This window comes from Heterocephalus glaber, unplaced genomic scaffold, assembly GCF_053883595.1.
Source record: "Heterocephalus glaber isolate CG9 unplaced genomic scaffold, H.glaber_assembly_v1.0 deba00000937, whole genome shotgun sequence".
NCBI lineage: Eukaryota > Metazoa > Chordata > Mammalia > Rodentia > Bathyergidae > Heterocephalus > Heterocephalus glaber.
Genome location: NW_028258173.1, coordinates 162,558 through 184,777, shown reverse-complemented (window position 1 = coordinate 184,777; position 22,220 = coordinate 162,558). Strand labels below are relative to the sequence as shown.

Genomic DNA, 22,220 nt, shown 5'->3' with positions numbered 1-22,220 from the left:
CACCCTCCCTAGCTGCCCCACTCTCATTAGAAGATCCCTTACTTTAATCTGTGGCCTGTGGTCAAATTCTGGACATCATCCTTCGTGGGCATCATACTCACACTGGGACAGAACACAGCAGCCACATCCAGCAGCCTGTCCTCCTTCACTGCTGACCCCAACTGGGGACACACAGAGGGCTGGCCCTGTTTCCCCTCCCCCAACACCTGAAGGACAGCCCGACCAGATAAGGGCCTCTGAGGAACGAGCCATAAAAGCGCAGATGCAGCCCTGCCTTTGAGGTGCTCTGAGGCCAGGCAGGGAAGCTGGGCCTGGTGGCTGACTGGCCTGGCGTCCTCACAGGCCCAGGACTGCATAGAGGCCTTCCTTCCTCCCACCATTTCAGAAACAAGGCACTGAGCTTCTGGAGGCTGGACCACTGCTTCTCTGCCTCCCTGGAGCACCGTGCTGCAAGGGGTGATAGGCAGGAGGAGGCTGGTGACCCACTAGCATAAAAGGCATGAACCCCACACACACTTGTCACCAGCTGGCGCAGCCCTGCAGCACTGGCCAGGAGTCAGAGCATCCAGGGAGGCACAGTTCCCGGAACACAGAGAAGGGGAAGCAAGTGCAGGGTAAACAAGCGTGCTTGTGCACATGTGCACACACACACTGAGCACCTAGGAAAGTGGCGTCCAACAGCAGCATACACAGCCCCAGACCTGACTTCTGAGTCACTCCTTCATGGCGAGGAGCCAGGATCCCTCGAGAAACAGCAGGTCCCACAGAAATTCCAGGGAATACACAAGGTGACCTGCCACACATGCAGGGGAGGGGCGGGAAGGCACCAGCCTCACAGAGGCCTCCATATGCAGATGACCCTCTCCTCAGGCGATGGGGATGAACCCCATGAGGAAAGGGGCAAAGCAAAGCTGAGGCACCTGACAGAGGGGACAACGAGGCAACACAGCCACAGACAGTGACCCCAAAGAGGGGCGTCCTTGGCCAGGTTCCCTCGGGAGAGTGCAGCACCCACTTCACTTCCAATGTCTGCACACCCCTCGGCCTGCCAGTCTGTCTTAAAGAGAATGGAGCACAAATGGGTGCACCTTCTGCTTGGGGGCTGCTGAAAGGGGGACTTCTTGTGGGAACTGCTGATGGGTTGTCGCTGTGGGGGCTGCCCTGCATGTGGATGCCCCCGGCTGAGGCACAGAGGAGCTGGGCGCGGGCTCCCCTGGATTTTGGCAAAAGTCGTTCAGCTCAGAAGCCTGTGCCGATGGGGACTGTCCTGGTTTTGTTAAGATGAGAGGATGGCTGCTCTGGAGGGTTGAGCGCGCAGACGACGGAGGTCTTCAGGGATCCTGAGGTCTGGGTACGGCCCCTGACCGCTCGACACTGGGACGTGAGTTTGCCTGCCTTCAAACCTATGTGGCTTACACTCCCTCCTCAATTCATATTTCTTTCTGGCTCATTGCTTTTCTCTGGGCCCTTTCCTCTTTTGCTATGTTTTTGTGGGTTTTCCCTGTTATTTTAACTGTAGACACCAACTCTTAAGCTTCCTAATGAAGACTGGATAGATTCTGCGCGTTCCATGCTGAGCCCTAAAGCAAAGGCTCATGTTCACTGTGCCCATCTGTCCCATTGGACGGACATCGGGATGGACAGATGCATCCGCCCCTGTGATCACCGGGAGACAATCCTGCAAATCCCAGCACAAACACTGCTGCTCAATGCTTATCAAAGCTCACCTGAGCAGGATTTCATTGATTTATTTCAACTGACCCATGAGAACAACTCCAAGCCCTAGAGTAGGGGTGAGGCTTCCCTGTCTGTGTCTGCACTGCCCGCTTACCATGTGACTGCAGTGTGGTGGACACTGATGCAGTGGCTTTTCCTCTCAGTAGTACTGTCCTGTTCTAGGCCCCTGACCACCCCACCCTGCCCTGAATCCCAAGCCTGACCTAGCCAGAGTTAAACCTGCTCTCTTCTCAGCCTACCCCTAAAGGTTAGGGGCCACCCTGAGGGCCTGAGTCTCACTCTCCTCCAGTCTAACAGCTGGCGTGGTGTTAAGGCCCCAACACCAGCTTTATTAAGCGATCACTGGGCCTTGGCTCACACAGTACCTCAGCAGGTGCGCCTGCCCAACGATCCTCTCGCGTTGCCGATCGCTGTCTGCCTTTCTCGCTAGACCTTTTGTGAACAAAAGGAACCGTGAAGGAGGGGAGAGAATGACTCCAGTGCTTTCTCTTCACTTTGAGCCTAACTTGGGAGCTGCCCAAGCTGGGACCTACCCAAGCTGGGACCTACATACAGGCTTAAAACACCATGAGGACGGGGGCTTCTAATCTCCTGCCAGTCACAACCTCAAAGGTCACCGCTGCTGTAAACTGTAAAACAGTCAAAGAACAGTCCTGGGAGAGAGAGAGCCACCACGACCCACCCCCCGAAGCAATGGAAAGCACACATTTCGTTGCGTGGGTGTCGCAGTCTTTGCAGAGAATCCTTGGGGAATGTGAGTGTGAGCAGTGAGCCCCAGAGGGTCGGCAGGGACCCGGAAGGACAGGAGGGAGGTGGGTGTTCTGTGGAAGGGAACTAGGAAAGTCGAGGTGTTCCGGCCTAGGAAAAGAGGAAGGCAGAGACCGAGGAGGTGGGCAGGGCCCACACAGTCCTCCCTGGCCTGCAGCCTCCGCTCCCACACGTGGTTCAGAGGCATCAGTGAGCACGGGCAGAGCTAAGGCCACATGAGATGAGGAGACATTCGGCTGGCCTGGCTGCAGCTGAGCCAAAGCAGGCCCCAGGGCTGAGAGGCCCAGCCCGGACGGGGAGGGCCCAGCGCACACACAGAGGCCCTAGTCTGGCCACGTGAGGAAGAGGGGTGTTAGGCTGTGTGTGATGGCCCGTGGGCAATGTTCCCTGCGTCCTCGCTCGCCCACCACCATCGTCTGTCCTGCTACCTGGCACGCCTGCCAGTTCCCTGCCCCCACAGACCTGCCGTTTCCAGCATCCTGTCATAGGAAAAACCTAAGCATCGTAATTTTTCCCAGATACCTACAAGTGGGATTTGGAGTCAAGGGCCTGGTATTTTAAATTCTGGAACAAAATGCACTATCACACTGTCAACAAGGTACACACCGATGCACTTTCTGAAACTCCAAGTACCTACATTTTAAGAACATGTTTTTAATCAGGGGTTTAAAAGTATCTCACGAATTTCTGACTAAAAATTGAAATGTCTGTAATTTAATTTGTCCAACTCAAACTTCTGTGGATGTTCACCTGTCGCCCGCCTGTCTTCATCTGAGACTGTACTCCACTTTCCACCCACGAATATACTCTGTTTTCCTGTGGTTTCTTCATGAGCTGCTTACATTCATGGTTCTTAACAAGCTGACGATGGGGCCGTAATGTGTATGACTCGCTGCTGGGTGGCTCTGGAGCACCAGTGGTTCGTGCGTGACTGTCGTCATGCAGCACGGGACAGTCCCATTGCTCGGACAGGCTCCAAAGGCACCACTGGAGGTTCAAACCGGCAGGAATGTGTTAATCTCTCAGGAATCATATCTGCCAATATGATGCCAGTTTAACTTAATTTTGTTGATATTGTTTTCTGTGGTACAATTTTATGTTTTTACATAATCTTATTGTTAATTATTAACTCATTAAGTACAACTCCAATTAAGCAGTAGTAACAATTCACCATTTTTTTTTGGTACCGGGGATCGAACTCGGGTCCTTGCACTTGCGCAGCAGGCGGCGAAACCACCGAGCTAAATCTCGGGCCCCAATTCACTGATCTTAACTGGTTTTTTTTTTCTTGCAGTATTGAGTTCTAAACCCAGAGCCTTTGCAGAGAGCAACATTTCCAGCTCTTTTTTGAAATTTTGAGACAGGGTGTCACTAAGTCACTAAGTTGCCCAGGCTGGGCTCGAACTGAGGATCTTCCTGCCGCAGCCTGAGAGTGCTGGGATTATAGGCACATATGACCATGCCCAGCTACAACCTTAACTTCTAAGCCTAATCATAATAAACAGAAAAAATGATTTTACAATCATTACTCAACCAAAATACATTAATCCATTATAAACAAAACAAAGAGCTACTTACCGAATCCAAAAAGCAAAGGTAAGACCCTGAGCTCTGTGCGACTGCTTGATTTTTAGAATATCCAACTGTTGGAAAAGAGAGAAAAGCTCTTCTATAATTCAATTTTCAAAGGCATGAAACTTAACATACTTTATACTCCAAAAAAGCTAACATCATTTTGCACTACCACAAAAAAGTCGGGTTAGTGAGGAAAGTAAAGAGGACAATGTCCCCGTGGGTGACTGGACCACAGGGACAAGGCACCTGGAACGAAACTTAAAACAAGGCATCCCTGGGAGGAGTCAGTGAAGTCTGTGATGACACAGGGCCTCGTGCCTGGCCTGGGATATGCACAGACCTCACCTGCAGGAGACCTGGCTGGACAGCTAGGTCCAGGGTCAGGTGCAGTCACCACCAGCATCTGCACATCTGAGCGTACACACCCAGCGCTGGTCGCTGCTCTGCAACTGCTCTGTCCCCAAGAGCGTGTTCATCCTCAGAACCCAGAGCTGGGAGCGGCCCAAACACAGATGGGAAAATGAAATCTGACAATGAGTGCAAACAGCCTGCTACTGCACACACCGGTGACAGTCACGCTGAGCACGGGTGCTGGAGGCAGGGGGACAGAGCGTAGAGTGCAGTGGCCAGGGCTCTTCTGTGGCCTGGTGGGAGGCACCAGGGCTGCTGGGCTTCTGGGGCAGCAATTCGGTCTTCATCCCAGTGCTGGTTCTCTGCTGTGGTCAGTCACGATTCTGATTAGTATACTCTTCTAAGGGATATCATATTGTAATAAAAATAGTTTTTAAATCTTGGCTTTCAAAGACATTTCAACTGAGTTGTAGAGGGTTAAACAATGACCTAGGGTTATCTGCCAAACGAATGGAGCTGAAAAAGTACAAGGGAGATGTAAAAGACAAAAATCACCGTGCAGGGAGACAGACAGAGCCCAAGGCTGCTGGGATGTAAATGCACAGGAGTGTGAGAGTGCAGGACTGACTACCGGGAGGCATACGTGTGTTCAGGGTGTGAGCCCTGCCCCAGCCACAGGAACCATTGGCAGGGCGGCCCTGGAAGGCTTCTGACTAAGGACTCACATAGGTTAACTGAGGGTGAGGGAGACCAGAACGAGAGTGCCGGCAGGACTCTGGGGAGAGAGCCCAGTCCCTAGGGAAAGAGGCTGCCAACACCTGGAATGAGTTATCCAGCTGGTTATGGACCTGATGCCGCCAAGGAGTCACAGAAACAACAGATGTACGCAGACTGAATCAGTAAGTCCTTCTGGTATTCGGAGCTAGGACAAGCTGAAGAGAGCTGTCACTCCACAGGGACACAGCCAAGTGTGTGCCTCAGTCAGCCCTGGCACTAACCTGCACTAATAACCCACTTCCTGCTGCAAGGACAGAGGGGAAGGGCTGCTGCTACGTGGCTCGGTCCTGCTCCTGGGAGGGACGCAAAGCAAACTCCAGCCACATAGGGCAGAGCTGAGACAGCAGTGCTCTTCCGAGGGGCTGTCCCACAAGGCTACAGCTTCATCTCTAGCAGTACTTCCTCAAGCTCAAACCAGTGAGCAGAATGACCCCAGATGCCCAGGAAGCACCAGTATGCAGAGCAGAGGGAGCACTGAAAGAGGAGGCCAAGTGCCCTGCTCCTGCCCAGGGCGGACTTGCAGCCATCCCAGAACGGTGGTGGCTGAATCCCCAACACGCTTGCTGTACAGGGCAGGAACGGAGAAGATGGTACTCCTGAGAACCTCGGCCACAGAGCTCCTGTCAACACGGGAGGACTCAAAGAGACTTCCACAATCATACCGAACTCAGCCAGAGTGCTGCTCAGACAGCTGCTCACGGGAGGAGGGTTTCAGGAGAGAGACCAATCCAGGAGCGTGGGCAAAGGCAGGCCCATCTCACCGAGGAAGCTGGAGGCTTCTCACGGTGAATCTTGTGTTTGGCAAAGACTCGGACTCTGTGTTGACATCACTGCCCTGCACGAAGTGCAGTGTCTGTGCAGGGTTCCAGGCCCGCCTAGCTAGGCCAGTGCCCTCGTGATGGGTGCAGGCTGCCGTGGTCACAGTGAGGCAAAGTCAGCTCCCATAGGTGCTAACACTGCTCCTCTTGGAGAGGAGAGGTGGGTCACGCTTCATTCTGCTTTTAGCAAGTGGCTACATTATGAAAAAGTGTTGCTCCAGCATGATGTAAAATCATGACCAATGCATCTTAGCCCTACCTAAATAACTGGCACTCTGGAAAACAGGCACTGTGGGGCTGTCATCTCGTGGCTAAGGTAACTTTTCCTATTTGAGAAAAATCCACTACGGAAAGTTTGTCCGCCCAGACAGCTCCAGGCAGGGCGCACCGAGTGAGCACATAGCCCAAGTTTCCCAGACGCTGCTCATGCCTTCCTTCCCATGGGCAGTGGGGACTCCAGCATGCCCCTCTGCCCCCCGGGGGCCACAGCGGTCTCTGGCTGACAGGCCGTGCCCCATGGGGGACCCAGAAGATGCACTTTAGAAGACAAAGCTCACTCCTAAAATGGAGGGAAGGCAAGAAGTGTCACAAGCATCTTCAAGTCGTCTCGATTCTGCAGAACCTGCGAGCATGGAAGGTGTTCAGACTGGTTTCAAAAACAGCTTTTACACCCATTTTGGAAGCAAGGTGAAACAGACACTGTACAGTAACTGAATTATAAAAAGTTATCTAATTCAAACAGCTAAAGAAAATGAAGACAAGAAATAATTTGGTAGTGCTGGGCATGGTGGCAGACACCTGTAATCCCAGCACTCTGGAGGCTGAGGCAGGATGACTGCCAGCCCAAGGTGACCCCGTGCTATACAGTGAGTTTGAGGCCAGCCCGAATTCCATAGCAACACCCTGCCTCAAAAAACTTTTTTGGGGGGTGCTGGGAATCCAACTCAGGGCCTCACACTCGCCAGGCAGGCACTGTGCCGCTGAGCTACATCCTCAGCCTCAAAACTTTTTTTTTTTTAATAAAAAAAAAATCTTCCAGATGCACAGGATGATGAAGATAACAAATGGAATGCTGCCAGCACTTCGTGACAGCTGATGCGGGCCTGTCCTAAACACCCTCATGACCCCCAGCATGGGCCCTGCTATCACGCCTGTCTGCACACAAGGAGACAGGCAGACAAGTGGCCCCAAACCACACGGCCCCTGCTCACACTGAGGGCTGGCTTCATGACACTGAGACACTGCACAGCAGTAACTACAGCGCTGTCAAAGGACAGGTCCTTCCCTGCCACTTAAGACAGCAGACACTTTCTTCTTCTAAAAAGATTTGCTTTTAAAACTTATTTTTACTTAAGATTTTTCTGAAATGCTATCCACCCTATTCTGCCTCCTCAGACTGGGCACACCCGCTAGCACGGAGAGACAGGAGTCTGCTGGATCCTGGCCGCCAACCATGCTGCAGCTCACCTCCACCAATACCCACCCTCTGCTCTGCCCAAGGCAACAGGGACAAGACAAACTAAACATGGCAGGAAGCTGCAAAAACCAACAGCTTCCAGGGCCTCTTAGGTTGGAGTCTGCACATTTAAAACTGTTTCACAAAGCAGCAACACAGTTTCATAATGGCCGATGTTCAGAAACGGCCACATGGCCCTGAGGAGGGCGGCTGTCATCTGCATAGACAGGTGTGTGGACACATGGGGCAACAACGGCACCTGCCCCGGAAAGGAGACGAGGCCTGAGAGTGCTGAAGGAGGCCACACACACATCAGGGATCCCCAAGACCAGCAGCCCTTAGTGCAGCCACGAGTTCATATGTGGGCGGCAAAGAGCAGAAAGCAGGAAGAGGGCAGCCTCGAGGGCACTAGGTCTCGAATTTCAGAGCTTGTCTCCGCCCACTCCTCTCTCCAAACACCACCCAAATGCGCTAAGCAGCCCGCAACTGCTGATGACTCTCCACCCACTCAGTCCTAAGGACAACTTCAGGGGACTGCTGAGCCTGCATTCCAGGATCATGCCTTGGATGTGAGCAACAGTCCTTCTATTCCCAGGCACAAAAAGGGGGTGCTCCAGAGATCGACACTGCCCCCACCCACAGCCTCCAGTCACACAGGAGCTGGACAACTCCCTGGAACGTGTGATAGTCAACTGTTGTGTCAACCTGAGCAAGGAACGCCCACCTAAACCGGATCAGCACAGTTCTGGGAGTGGCTGAGGGGATTTACTGGGTGTAAGTAACAGCAGCCAATCAGCGTGCCCCCTAAATGGTATAAAAGGGGACTGGAGAAGGAAGGCTCACTTCTCTGTCTTTGGGGAGCTCCAGTCTTCACCTTCACTTGGGACACCGTCTCCTGGCTTCTGTCGCAGACCCTTCAGCCTCCTGATATGGACTCGCACAGGGCGCTATGGCGAGCTCCAGGCCTGGACCCTTCAGGTGGATCTCCGGCACACAGACAGCGCCTTTGCACTTTTCCACACCTGGCTGGCTCTGTGGGCAGCCGCTGAAAGCCAATCTAAATTCGCATGTTTGTGTATCTTGCATTAATCTGTTCCTTTAACAAGCACCAAATGATATAAACCACATCTGCTGCAAGTGTTGGATGCCATCCCTGAGAATATCTTAGAGAGTGGCTCTCAACATGTGAGGTGCCTCAGAATCTCCTGGGATGCTTCTTAAACTCCGAAACTGAAGCTGCACCCCAGACCTGCTACCAGAGAACCTCCCAGGCCAGGGCAGGCGCCAGGCTCGCCTAGGCTCCCCAGATGATTCCAATATGCAACCACCGAGGACCCTTACTCCAAAGACAGACGCGGCTTCTGTCCCCAAAGCTATACACTGCTAGCTGCTCACTCCACCTTTTCAACTCTAGGCACTATATACACCCCATTTTTTTTTTCCAACTCTTATGAAAACTTTAGGGACTCTGACCTATTCCAATTAAAGCTAAGAATACAAGATTAATCAATGTAAAACAGAGGATGAATGAAAAAACAAACACACTTTATACTTTGAATTTTAAAATTTCATGATGTTAAAGAAAAATCTTAAATGCTTTCAGGAAAGATGCCTGTTAAATAACAAGAGTCAGACTGATGTAATTAATATTTCTTATTAGCACACAAGACACTAGAAGATAAGGAATCAATTTCTTTATAATTATTTTGTCCTTAGAACTGTATATTCAGCCAAATTGGAACTTAAAAGCACACTGTCAGATAGCTGGGAGCTCCTAATATTTTACTATCCATATCCCAAACACAAAAAGGATCACTGAAGAAGCCACTCCAGAAAAATGAAAAAGAAAGATATAAAAAGAAAAATTTTAAAAAGAGAAGGGAAGCGAGGACACATGGAAAAACCAGAGGGAGAGGGGTGCAAGACACGAAATCAAGACATACCCAGGTAAATAAAAGCTGAATTTGTTGATACCAGATATCATCTTCAAAGAAATACTAAAATTCTTTAGTCTAAAAAGATTGACAGGACTGCAGGTCCACACAAAAATCAAACTTGTACAGGACTGTTCATACAGGCACCATGACAGCCAAAAAATGCAACAACTCAAATGTCCACAACTGATGAAGAGATAAACAAAATACAGTGTCCATACAACTATTATTTTCCCACAGAAAGGACTAAGTACTGACACATGCTACAACACAGATGAACCCTAATGACACTGTGCTTAATGAAAGAAGACAATTACAAAAAAACACTTGTTATGACTACATTAATATGATATGCTAAGAACAGGCAAATCCATAGACAAAGAGCACATTAGTGGTTATCTGCCTGGAGGAACCCTGAGTATAACCCACGTGCTATAAGAGAATGCCATACACAGAGTGTCATATAAACAGAACTTTCTCACAGTTCTAAAAGCTGGAGGCCAAGGACCAAGGTGCTAGCCAACTGAGTGTCTGGCAGGACCTTGTCCCTTGCCCCAGCACAAGAGAAGAGGTCAAGTTTTCTCTGGGCTTCCTTGTGAGACACTAAGCCCATCTGGGAGGCTCTGCCCTTGTGACCTCATCAGCTCTCAAGGGCCACTCCTCCTAACGCCAGGATATGGGAGTGAGGTTTGAACACAGGAGATGGGGAGTAGACAGAAACATTCAGACCACTGAAATAAATCCTTGCCAGAGAATTAGAAATTCAGGTCCAGCAGGTTCTCATTCAGTACTAGACCCAAGGCAGGAAGATAGAATGTGGCCAAAACTGGCTGGGAAAGGGGGTGTGGCAAGATCCTGGCATTATAGACAGCTTAAATTAGGTAGAAATATTATGGGCAGTCAGAGGGCTGGGCCCTTGAGAGTCAGTGCAAGAGATGAAAACACATTACAGCTGTGGCTGGAGGCGCACCTGTTGGAGGCCAGGCCTCAAGGTAAAGACAAAATGACCAGGCCTATATGCCTCCCCAAGAGGTAAGTGGTAACACCTGGTCTAATGAAGCCCAGATAGACATCAGTCACCTCTGTAGGTGACCAAGACCCTTGGACCCATCACCTTCCTGAAAAGTTCTTTGTTCTTTCCATGCACACTTAACTCCATGACTTGCTCCCCCACTGGATCACTATTACCTAAGTGATTATACTTGTAAGCTTATTGGTTGATCATAGCTTTAATCCATGTTGTACCCACATGTTATGCTTCATAAAACTTCCCCTGAAAAGTGGGGTCCTTGGCCACCTGTTCGGGACCACTCCTGCCTCTCAGGAGCTAAAATCTGTCCTCTTTATAAATATTTCCTACCCTTAACCTCCACTGCTCCTTAGAATTCATTCTTCAATTTTGGGGAACATGAGCTCGGCGTATCTGACATCTATTAGGTTGAGAGTTATAATTATTTTCCCTATTATCATTTGGAGGTCTTATATCATTCCTGTATCATCGGACAAATGCACAGAACAATTCTCAGAACCCTGCATGTGGACTTCTCTGGAGAACTTGAGCAGGTTCTTGATAGTGTGGCCTGGACACACTGCCAGTGTAAGAAACATTAAAAAGCAACAGTTAGGGCTGGGGATTTAGCTCAGTGGTTTTGCCACCTGCTGTGCAAGCGCAAGGACCCTAGTTCATTCCCCAGTACGAAAAAAAAAAGCGACAGTTGCCATTAACTACTCACTGCTCACTGTAGTACCTCTTCACGACAGCCCACCTTATTTTTATTTTTCCCACCCTTTTTACTGAGCCCAAACTTGCTCTGCAGAGCCCATTTTTCCCTTAGCCTTCTAGGTTTTTCCCCTACCTTTAATAAACGTAAAACTTCGCCACTGTTTACACTTGTTTCATTCAATTCTTTGCCTGGGGCAGAAAGGACCTAGCTATCACCTCTAAAATCACCTCTAAAAAGACACACCAGCACCCCAGGGCCAGTGACCCAATGATGACCAGGATTTTTTGCTAGTATCTGAACAATGTGAAACTATTTAAGTTTGGAAGTTGACAAGAAACCATGAATTTCAGTTTAATAAACTAAACATGTTTACTCACCTCCTCGGGGAGAAGGCGAATCATGACCTCCAATGACTACAGGGATGCCGGCACCTTCTAGCTTTTCTTTCCATCTTCCAATGATGCTCATAGACTTGTCCTGGAAGAGCAAGAGCAGCAGGCCAAGAAACCTCCTCAGAACAGTCATAATGTGACTTGTACAGGGCTAATTTACCCCACTGGAAGTTCATAAATACCTTACTGGCATCATCAAAAACAGAGAGCTCCATGGAGCCTTCAAAGTCCTGCTGCAAAACAGACTTCAAACACTCATCCAACCACTCTTCCGCATTGTGGACTGGGAGGATAATGGACTGGAATTCAAAGAAGCAGGTTAACAGACAGAAGAGGGAAAGCTAAATTCCCACACACTGCTCGAATGTACCTTCCCTCTGCCATCCACACAATGCTCATTAGCACAGGGCAAGGCCTGACCTACAGAAAACCCAGAATAAGGCTTCCAGGAAAGGTCATGCCCTTCTCCTAGCTCATAACATTCTTTGCTCCTTAAGATTTATTACGTTTTAATTTCCCTGAACTGTCAGATGCTTTTGAAAAGGGGGGGGGGCAAGGCACGGAGATGCTCCCTGATTCAATGATAAATTCACGTTTTTAATCACTGGTCAGAAACATCACATCCTGGTTAAGCAGGTACCTATCTGTGTATTTTCCAACCCAGCCCTGAAAATAGCCACTTGGGCCTTTGCTAGGTGGGGCAAGCATTTCAGCAAAGTTGAGTTTAGAGAAACTGCAAGGAAGAACCCCTTCAATACTCACATGCAGTCTTCAAAAAAGAGCCAGGCATCGTAAGCTGGGCATTACAAGGGAAGTGAGGAGTCCGGGTCTATTCTGTTCTAAACTTCCCTTAGGGCTGGTTGGCACTAGCACCGTTTTTCCTCAGGGAGTCTCAAAAAGAAAAAAAAACTTCTAAAGCGGTATTGAGTAAAACCACAGGGACTTGCACACCTGTGACCGTAGCAGTTAGGAAAGTGGAGACGAAAGACTGCAAGTTTGACTTGTTTTGGGCAACCTAGCAAGAGCCTGTCTCTAAATAGTGCTAGGAATATAGCTCAGTGGTAGAGCACCTAAACCCCAGTACCATCAAAAAAAAAAAAAAAAAAAAGTTTTAAAAAAGTGAAACGTTACTACCAATACAGTCATTATAATTGCCTTAGTTTTTAAAATTATCACACCATGGACTACGAACAGCCATAAGAGCTAGTGTGTCGTCACCCTGCTTATGTCCATAAAAGCTAATCTATTTATATTAACTTTAGATTTCCTTTTTAAAGGAAATCTACAACACCACATATAACGTGGGATTCTGTCAGGGCAGGACCTCCTTTCCACTCATCTCGGCCCCGATTCCACTAAGGCTGGCGAGGCCCACACGCGCCTGCCGGCGGGCGCCCCAAGCCTGACCCCGCGCGGGGCGGCGGGAGGCCCACGGAGCACGCTGCTCCGGGCAGGGCGCCCCCGGGAGGGCAGCGCGGCCCGACTGGCGCGGAGGGAGGTCAGGGCGAGGGCGAGGGCGGGGGCGGGGGCGGGGGCGGGGCGGGCCCACGGCCCACAGCCCACGGCCCACGGCCCACGGCCCACACCTACCACGAAGGCCGGCGGGCCGGGAGCCCTGGAGCTCCCGGGGCGCTGCATGACCGCGCTTCCCCGACCCACCTGCGCGGACGGCGCGTGCGCAGGGGAGGGAGGCGGGGCCGAGAGCAGGCCGTGTCCGATTGGTGCAGCCGCACGTCGATCTCGCGGGGCAGGCGGCGGAGGAGCCGCTGCGTCCCGGTCTCCGGCGTTGCTACCCAGGTTAGGTGCGGTCGTGCTTCGGTGCGGGAGCTGGAGGCCTGAAATCCAAACCGATCACCTCTCACCTGCGCCCTGTTGCAGGCGCACGAGCGGGGCGGCGTAGGGAGGGAGGGACGGGCGGAGGCCCACGCGTGTCCCCGCGCAGGGCCGACGACGGGTGCCTGCGCTGCAGGGACGACCGCGGCCGGGAGGCCAGAGCCGCACACCCGAGATCCCCCGAAGCGGAGCGTTAACGCGATGATCCACGCACGTCCTTTAGAACGGACGGCATCCTTTCAGGCTGACTCCCGTGGCTGCGGTTTCTTGGACGGTCATCGTGAAATATGCGAAGAAGTGTACTTGAGGGCCTTCCACATTCTCCTTGACCGGCTGATGACCATGGGTGCATCTGGTGGCCTTTGCTCCTCTTTTGTGCCGCCCCCAAATGTCCTTAGAGAGACCACACTTGAACCTGGTGGCGCACGCCTGTAATCCCAGCACTCGGGAGGCTGAGGCAGGAGAATTGCTATAGGAACCTGCCTACGAGATTGAACCTGACCAAGAGGTGATGAGAATGAAAAAGAGACAGAACCAGGTTAAATTCTGGAGGGCCAGAGGTACTTGTCTCCCTTTGACAAAGAGCCCCAAGTGAGTGGGGCACCTTGGCTTTATAGGACTCATCTGCCTCCCTCCCTCCGAGGTACTTGTCCCAGTAAACAACAGAATCTACTTTCCCCTGCAATGTGTCAGCTTGCCTGCCCTCTTTTTCCTCAGTGCTCATCAAGGAGGCCAGTTAGGCCTCATTCTTCCCAGCTGGTCTCGCGCAGATTGCCCTCTTCGAGGCCAGGCTGAACTACTTAGTGGGACTCTACCTGGATACATAAATAATCTCACTTAAGAACAACGGGGGGGGGGGTGAGGACTGCAGTGCTTATGGGTTAAAACACCTTCCCTACAGGGAAAACGGCCTGTCTTGTCAAGGAAACAAGCTACCCCCATCCCTAGTAACTCCAGAAACCTGAGGCCCTTATCCCACCAATTAGCCTGAGCTAAAGAAAAACGGGTGCTCTGCCCAGTCCTGCAGGTGGGGTCCGGGCACAGCCACACCTTTCCTGCCCTTGGGGGCCAGGACCCCTTAGGAGCAGTGTGATTAGAAGCTCTCCAGGTGGCTGAGGGCTCACTGAGGACCTCACACTGAGGAGGTGGATGGTGACAGGACCACGGTGACCGGGCTGTGCCCCCTCTTGCAGACGTTAACCACACAGGGTTACACTGCTCAGAGCTACTGAGCAGGTCCTGGTATGCAAGTCTGTAGGCATCAATTCTGCAGCAAATCTGTGTGTGTGTGTGCGCGGTTCAGAGAATAGAACCTGGAACCCAGGGCCTCACACATGCTAGGAAAGTGCTCTCTCTACCACTGAGTACCTCCTCAGCCCTAAATCCTGCTCTTTAAAAGACTAAGGTTAAATGCAAAGCAAACATTCTATACACAGTATTTTCTGTTGTAACTAAGCAAACGTTTTAAATCTCTGTTTAAGCACCACTTCAGATGTGATGGTTTCTACTGAAATTGCATCTTATTTTCAAAGCCTGTTCTACAATTGGAAAGGCTTAGGCCAGATGAGTAAATATGTAACCAAATTTTCAGACTGACAAATGCAGTCTGAGATTTGTTTCCAGAGACCTGATGGTTTCTTGGAGCTGGTATATTAGGAATAGTTTCCTTTTGAATGATTTTGCTGAAAGAGCTGCAGACGGCTTCTGCCTCCCAGTAGCACACTGTTCAAACTGGGCTCGAGTATGTGTCTTACTTCCTGTCCATCTCCTGCAAGTTTGCTTTCCACTACCTTCCAACACACATTTAATTGGGAATCTCCTTTTTGCAAACATTCAGATCACAGAAACAAGAGGCACTGAAGAAATGCAAGGTGGTTTGGGCACTGTTCTAAAATCAAGAAAGGTGGGGCCTGAGATTCCTGTCACAGTAAAGTCTCAGCAAGAGGGACTGGGCTACAGGCCTCACCCTGACCCTGGCAAGGGACAGGAAGGGGAACACAGGATGTTGGCACTTGCTGGATTGAGATTGTGTGGTTTTATTTTTTTTTTTTTTGGTACTGGGGATCGAACTCGGGACCTTGCACTTGCTGGGCAGGCACTGGAACCACTGAGCTAAATCCCCAGCCCTAGATTGTGTGGTTTTAAATCAAAGGGAAGGGTAAGGAGGTGGTGGTGAAGGATGAGCAAAGTCACATGGGCATCCAAAGGGGAAGTAACAAGACTCTCCCCAGCTTTGGGCTCACTGCACAGGTAGTCTCTTTATTTTTTCATCGTTATTGGTGAATAATGGCTGTGTTCAGAGGACCCAGTGCTGATTCCCTGGAGCTTGCAGAGGGGCAGCCCAGCTGCTGTGGTCATGTCCTGTCCTCCAAACCCGTATCTTGGAGCCTAACCCCAAGGGCGTGGTGCTAGGAGGTGGGTTTTTCAGGAGATGGCTGGGTTGCAGGGGACACAGGATCAGTGCCTTATACAAGAGGCTTCTGGGAGTCCTTTTGCATTTTCTGCCGCCAGAGAACACACAGAAAGTACCTGTGAGGAAGGGCCTCTCCGCAGACATGGAGGCTGCTGGGGCCTTGCCCTTGGACTTTCAACCTGCCCAACTGTGAGAAATAAAAGTCTGTTGTGTGTGAATTATCCAGGATAAAGTATTTTGTTATAGCACCCTAACTGGACTACGACACCAGGGCTCCAAAGTGAAGAGCTACACAGCAGCCCCACCATGCTGGAGCCGGAAGTAAAGACTTGCTGCTGGTTTATACAAACAACACCCAAACACTTGCGTTACAGGAGTCACTGGGCCCAGGGTAAGAATCAGCTGTGTGCACCCTCAGCAAAGGCTGAGTTCAAGGACACTGACAGGTTCTCTTGACAGCCTGAGGCCCAAAGCTCCAGGTGTCCTTTCCCCATTTCTGGACAGAATGAACCTCAGCAGGACTGGCAAATGGGTGCTGCTTAGAGGTCAGGAGCATCTGGACCATAGGAGACTGTGTGTGGGGGCCAGAGCACCCCAGGAATAAACCAAGTCTCAAGGAAGCCCACCTCTGCTGGACAGTGCATTGGCATGGGGCTCCCTTCTACTCCCTTACTCTTTTAAAGGCTGGTTGTTCCTCAGCTGGATTTAATGTCTCATTCAAGGCCTGCAGCCCATACTGTTTAGAAATGTAATCTTTGAGACATGGTGTGGACATGGTCCCATGAAATCTGTCTTCAACAACACGTGTTTCTAGAATCTAGGCCTGTTGCGGAATTACAGTTGCTGTCATAGAACCTTGCATTGTGTTCCGGGGAACAATCCTGCATGGTATGTTCCTGACTCACTGGGTATGGTGACCCACAGCCACAGAGGGTCAGAGCGTCCATGAGGGTGAAATTCGGAGTGGCACCTCAGGAGAGCAGGGCCAGCTGGGATGTCCCTGCCTGCCTTCTCCCACAGTGTATTCCTTTTCCCTCAGAACACCCCCGAACCTCAGGCCATGGCTTTGGAGGTGACTCGCTCAGCCCCGAGAGCCCACCAGCCCTTCCATCTCTCAGCACAGCCATTGGTCATGGACGGCCCTGATCCCCTTTGGGTCATGACCTTGGAGGACTGTGGCCACCTCTGAGGTGTGGCTTTGGGAGAGGAGCCCCTTCTACAGGGAGCTCCTGGAAGCCACGGGCAGCTGTTTGAGGGTGTGAAGGGAGCTCCTGGGCTCGTGGGAAGATCCCAGGAAAGGGGCCTGGACTCGGGAAGTTGGGATGATGTTGTTCTGCACACACTCACGATTCGGTCCCATAACAGAGGTATGGGACAGCTCTGTGTGGCCCCATGGAGGAATCGGCCCTGCCCAGAACCTCACCCAGGGCAGCACTCATAACCAGTCTGCACGGCCAGGCATTCTGGAAGAAGCAGGAAGTCCCACTGACTAAGCATTTCCTAAATGCTAGGCACTTTTCAAATATTATCTCATTAAAGCCTAGCACAACATGATTGACCCAATCCCAGAGCCTGGACCCTGGCCCTGGCCCCACTGCAGGAAGGGATGAGGTTCCTGTCACAGGAAGCATTTAATTAACAGCAGCCAGACGTGCAGTATGGATTCCATGTGAGCATCAACCAACATGTAGGATGTTTGTCTTGGCCTGGATCCCCCAGCCCCAGTGCAGAAGCAGAGCCTGAGTCAGGAGTTTGCACATGGAGTGTTTCTGTTCCCTGGACACTGAGGCCATGAAGGAGAGGCGCCCAGCACCCATGGGCTCCACTGGGGTGTCCCCGTGAGGGCCTGGGCCCAGCCCAGGAGAATTGTCCACCTGACAGAGAGGGGAGGGGAGCCTTTGGTGTGTCTCTGTCTCTGTCTCTATATCTGTATATGTATCTGGGCAGCAACAACACAGGTATTCTAAGCCCTGGCCCTGCTAAGAGGCCACAGCTGCCTCTTGGCCTTCACTGTGGCTGCTGGGATGAGCTGGGGAGACTGCCTCAAGGTTGGGAGGAGGTAGGGAGAGACGTGGAACTGCAGCTTCCCACCTAGTGGACTTTCAGCAGGAGCCACTGTGGGGCACAATAGCTCCTGAAATTGTTCTGAAGTGATGACAGCCAGATGCGCATCGTCTGGTGTAGAGATGGGTGGGAGATGCCCTGGGAGCCACATGTGGGTGGGGCCAGCTTCCAGCTCTTTCGCTGAGCCCCACTGTTGGGCTGGCTTAGGCATCTGCCTATCCTAGGGAACAACAGGAGCAGCCAGCGTCCCATCTTCCTCCTGACACTATCAGGCCAGGCCGAACAGCCTCTGGCTCCGTGTCTGTCTTAGTCACTTTCCTCATCCCTGAGACAAAATACCCGACACCCACAGCTTAGGGGAAGTGGGGTTTATTTTAGCTCATGTTTCAGTCCATAGTCGCTGGCTCCAAGGCAGGATAGCATGGCAGAGGGGTGTGGTGCAGTGGAACTGCCCCTGGCATGACAGACAGGAAGCAGACAGCATGAAGGGAGGAGTTGGGAGGGAAATAGACCCTGCCAGGCCAAGACTCCACGGCCCTTCTCCAGCCAAGCTCCACCTCCCAAGAGCACATTTGGCTATAAATGGACAAGTGTCACACCCCATGATCCGATTACCTCCCTGAAGTCCCATCTGTTAGCACATGAGGTTTTGGGGGACATCTAGGTATAAACCAAAGCAGTGCCACGTCTTCTCCCTGACGCAAGCAGCCCAGGCTGAACAGCTTCCTGTGTTCGGAGTCTCATGTCCTCCTGACACGGACAGGAACATATGCCACACGGGTTACAGTCCAAAATCTCCTGTGCTCGTTAGCGCCAGGTGACGGATCTAACGTTGGGGACATACGCCCAAGGGTTTCAGCATTCCCCCGAGACCTGGAGGGGAGCGTGGTGCTGCCAGGGTGGTCTTGTGCTGGTGTGAGGTAGAGGCACCGGGTCCCACTTCTGCCAAGATTTCCCTGGGGCCCCTGCTGCAAAGTCACCAAAGGAAGAGCCTGAGTGCACCTCAGCTGGGCTAGGACCATGCCCGGGTGTGTTTACTGCCATGCACCTCGGTCCACAGCTGCCCCGGCCCCGGGAAGAGGCCGCCCGACTCTGGACGAGGGCCGGGGCTCTGACGTGAGGCCTGCAGCTCAGGGCCACAGTGGCCTGCCTCAACTCCACCTGTGCTGGTACTGAGCCCACGTGAATGTGCCTCCCTCACCCCATACCTCACTCCCGGGCTAAAAGGTGACTCAGTTAAAAGAGGCGAGGCCCTAGTCCCTGCGGTGCCTGGAGTGGTCTGCGTGGCTCGGGTTAAGCCCAGGGTCCAGGAGCTGGTCCGTGCGGTCACCATTCTGCCCACCCGCTTCTTGGGGGACCCCTTTGGAAGCTCAGTGGTTCTTTTAGACCTAGTACTGTCCCGTGGCCTGCTGTACATCACCCAGCTCCGAGCTGCCCTCTGTGCAGATGTGATCAACAGGTTGTGAACCCGCCATGGGACCTGGCCACCAAGTCAGCAGGGAGGCCAGGGCAGGCGTGATCAGACTGAAACCGCAAATATTCCTGGGCACTGGGGGAGTGCAGGCCAAGCCTTGGGGAGACATGAACGAAAGGCCACTTGTCCTTGCACTGGGAGCCCACAGTCTAGAGTGGTTTCCAACTGCAGGTCAAGACCCAAGTACCACAGGGTTGGAGTGCTGGCCTGAGTCTACCGCGTGGCAAAGGCGCCGAGCTGTGCGGCTTCGGTTGGCTTTGCCCACTGTGCTGGGGTGTGAAGTGCGTTTCTCCCTGTGGTCACCGCTACAGTCTGGAGGGAGCGGGACGCACTTACAATGCCGGGTGGCGTGTGCTGTCTCCATGAGGGGTCCTGTGAGCACAGAGCGGCCACTCCGGGGGACGGAAGCTGGGACAGGGCGAGCCAGGGCCAGGCTCTGAAGGAGGAGCATGGCTTCTTCAGCCAGAAAAGGCACAGGGTGGACTCAAGTGCTCCCCTGAAATCCCTGGGTGCTCACATTGAGGACTGATGCTGCTATGGAAGGGTGGGTGGATGGGGGTGCTGGGCTGCTAGGGCTTCTCTCCCGGGGGCCCCTACAACCAGCCTGCAGTGGATGGCCCCTTCAGAGCCTGCTAGCTTGGGAACGTCAGTGCAGCGGGGGCCACTGCAGCAGCGGGAGAGGGGAAGAAGGGCCCCCCGGGCCTGTGCATACACGGGGACACTGATCAGACTGAGTGTACAGATACCCTGGGAAGACACGGATGAAGGGCCTTTCACACACTCCATTGTCCTTGCAAGCTGGAGGAATGCTCAGTGGCCATTTCTCCACGAAAACACCAACTTTAGGTTCTAAAAGTGAATGACTGAACTGATGGGATGAACCTGTCTGTCTCTGGTGGGTCTTGGATTTCTCTGAACTCTCTGGCCCTAGTTCTCTGACCCTCAAGCTCAAGCCACCCATGGGACCAGAGCCAACCCCCCACACCTCCTGGTGGCCCGTACCAGTGGCTGCCCCCAAGGACGCTGGCAGGTGTGACCCTGTGTACCTGCAGACCTGCCATCGCAGCCCCCAGGCCTCCGTCACTGCCGGCCATGTGTCTGCTGGGCATGTCCTCCTCTGGACCTTCCTGCCTCCTCCTTCCTCCAGGCCCACGGAGCACGGGGCCTCCTTTCCGAGATGCAAATCAAATCCGGTCCCACCAGGAGGCAGCTTTCTGTGACCCCTGCTTTGGGATAGTGTGGCTGTCCCCACACTGACTATCCCCCCTCTGTGAACTGGTTCAAGCCACCCCTGACTCCACCCCTCTTGCCCCGGCTGCCTGCTTGCCCCGTCTGCAGGAAGTCCTTCTATTGAGTGCCCTCCAACTCTGACTCTAAATTGCTGGCTCCGTGGGGGCAGGGACAGGGTCTTTTTTTGTCCTCTGCCAACTCCTTGTGGCTGGCAGAGGCCAGTGATCATGTGAGCTGGTTGCTGGTGCAGGGCCAGGATACTGAAGCCAGGAAACATCCCAAGCAGCAGGTTGGGGAGGGGTGGCCCTCAGGATGACTGCTGGAGGGTCTTGCTAAGCTCCCTGAGAAGCAGGGCCTGAGTGGGCTCCTCATACTCGAGGGGCTTTCAGTGGCTCCAACTCCAGGGCTGCTCTGTGTCTGGGCAGGCTGGCCGTGTTAGCACAGAACACACGGCCATAGAGCAGTCTCCCCCATGGAGGAGGTCGTGTTCCTGCTCTACTCTTCCCTCGGCAGCTAAAATTCTGTTTATTTACTGGCTTTTAGGCTGCTAGGTCCACAAAGGCCTGGCCTGTGGGCAGTGCTGTGACCCTGGCCAGCCCTGCTGCTCTGAAACCAAGGCCAGATAGTCCTCCAGATCTAGAGAGTAAGACTGCCTACTCTGATACCCACTTCGAGACAAAGAATACTATCAGAATAACTCAAAATCTCCAAAGCGCTTCTTAGCTGGGTTTCATATAGGCCCAGGTCTGTACACTGGTTTGAAGCGTCTGGTTACCTCAGTCCGCAGGCATGGTAAAGTCAGATCATGACCCGTGCTCTCCCCGAACTTACACTATCTAGTGCTATGGTCTGTGGGCTGCTGGCCAGTGCCTCTTGCCTTCTGCCTTCAGCCTTGGACGTGCCGGGTGGCAGAGCACAGTGGACGTAGGCAGTACTGGACTCCTAGCTTCTCTGGAGCCATGCTGTCCCTGTCCAGGCCCTGTCACCGCTTGCCCCCGAGACAAGTGAGCAGAACAACGTTAAGGCTGTGCTTCTCGGACAGCCAGACCCCTGTGCCGACGGTGCTGTGGGTTTGCCTTTCCCAAGCAGGGAGACCCTCAACAGTCCCTCTGTAACGGAGCCTGGCTTGACTTCTGCAGTTCTTCAGAGTTCTCCTATTCTGTTAAAATGAATAAACCCTAAGCGAACAGGAACAAGTTAGGTTTTTTGTTGTTGTTGTTACCAGGGATTGAATTTGGGACCTTGCGCTTGTAAGGCAGGCGGCGGAACCACTGAGCTAAATCCCCGGCCCCAAGTTAGGTTTTTTTAAACAAACACTGCAATACCAGGGTATCTTAGAACATGTGTGTCGAGGACACGAAATGCTGCATGGGTGCCTGTCAGCATTACTGTTCTGCTTTGTGAATTATGACTGCAAGAGAATAAAAGACAGGAGCCAGCAGCACTGGACAGACCCTGCTGGGAGGAGGGACCTTGGTCCCTGGGCACTGCGGCTCCTGCCAGTCTGTCTCAGGCTAAAGATTTGTGCTGCTCCCGGCCAGCCAACAAATCCCAAGTCTGCAACCAGTCACTGACAGATCTGTTTGCTCTCTGCCTACCTGTCTTAGTCTGTGCCTGTGGCTATCAGTGAATGCTGCAGACTGGGTAATTTATGAAGAATGGAAGTTCATTTGG

The 22,220-nt window shown here is 52.4% G+C and overlaps 1 protein-coding gene across 17 annotated transcripts in view; it reads right to left on the bottom strand.

Moving 5' to 3' along the window:
* Positions 1-17,526, bottom strand: part of Qtgal (queuosine-tRNA galactosyltransferase) — an 88,833-nt gene extending 71,307 nt beyond the window's left edge. For 2 of the 17 annotated variants that reach the window (XM_087208236.1, XM_013078120.3), the window contains exons 1-4: positions 13,123-14,084; positions 11,715-11,831; positions 11,518-11,617; positions 4,084-4,148 (exon numbers count right to left, since the gene is read on the bottom strand). In XM_087208236.1, coding sequence (XP_087064362.1) covers positions 4,084-4,148; positions 11,518-11,617; positions 11,715-11,831; positions 13,123-13,170 — 330 coding nt within the window. In that variant the 5' untranslated portion in view covers positions 13,171-14,084. Of the gene's footprint in view, positions 1-3,347; positions 3,541-4,083; positions 4,149-11,517; positions 11,618-11,714; positions 11,832-12,294; positions 12,424-13,122 lie in introns of those variants that run through there. The other 15 variants (XM_087208233.1, XM_087208232.1, XM_013078117.3 and 12 more) reach the window with 15 other exon arrangements.
* Positions 17,527-22,220: the final 4,694 nt, after the last annotated feature.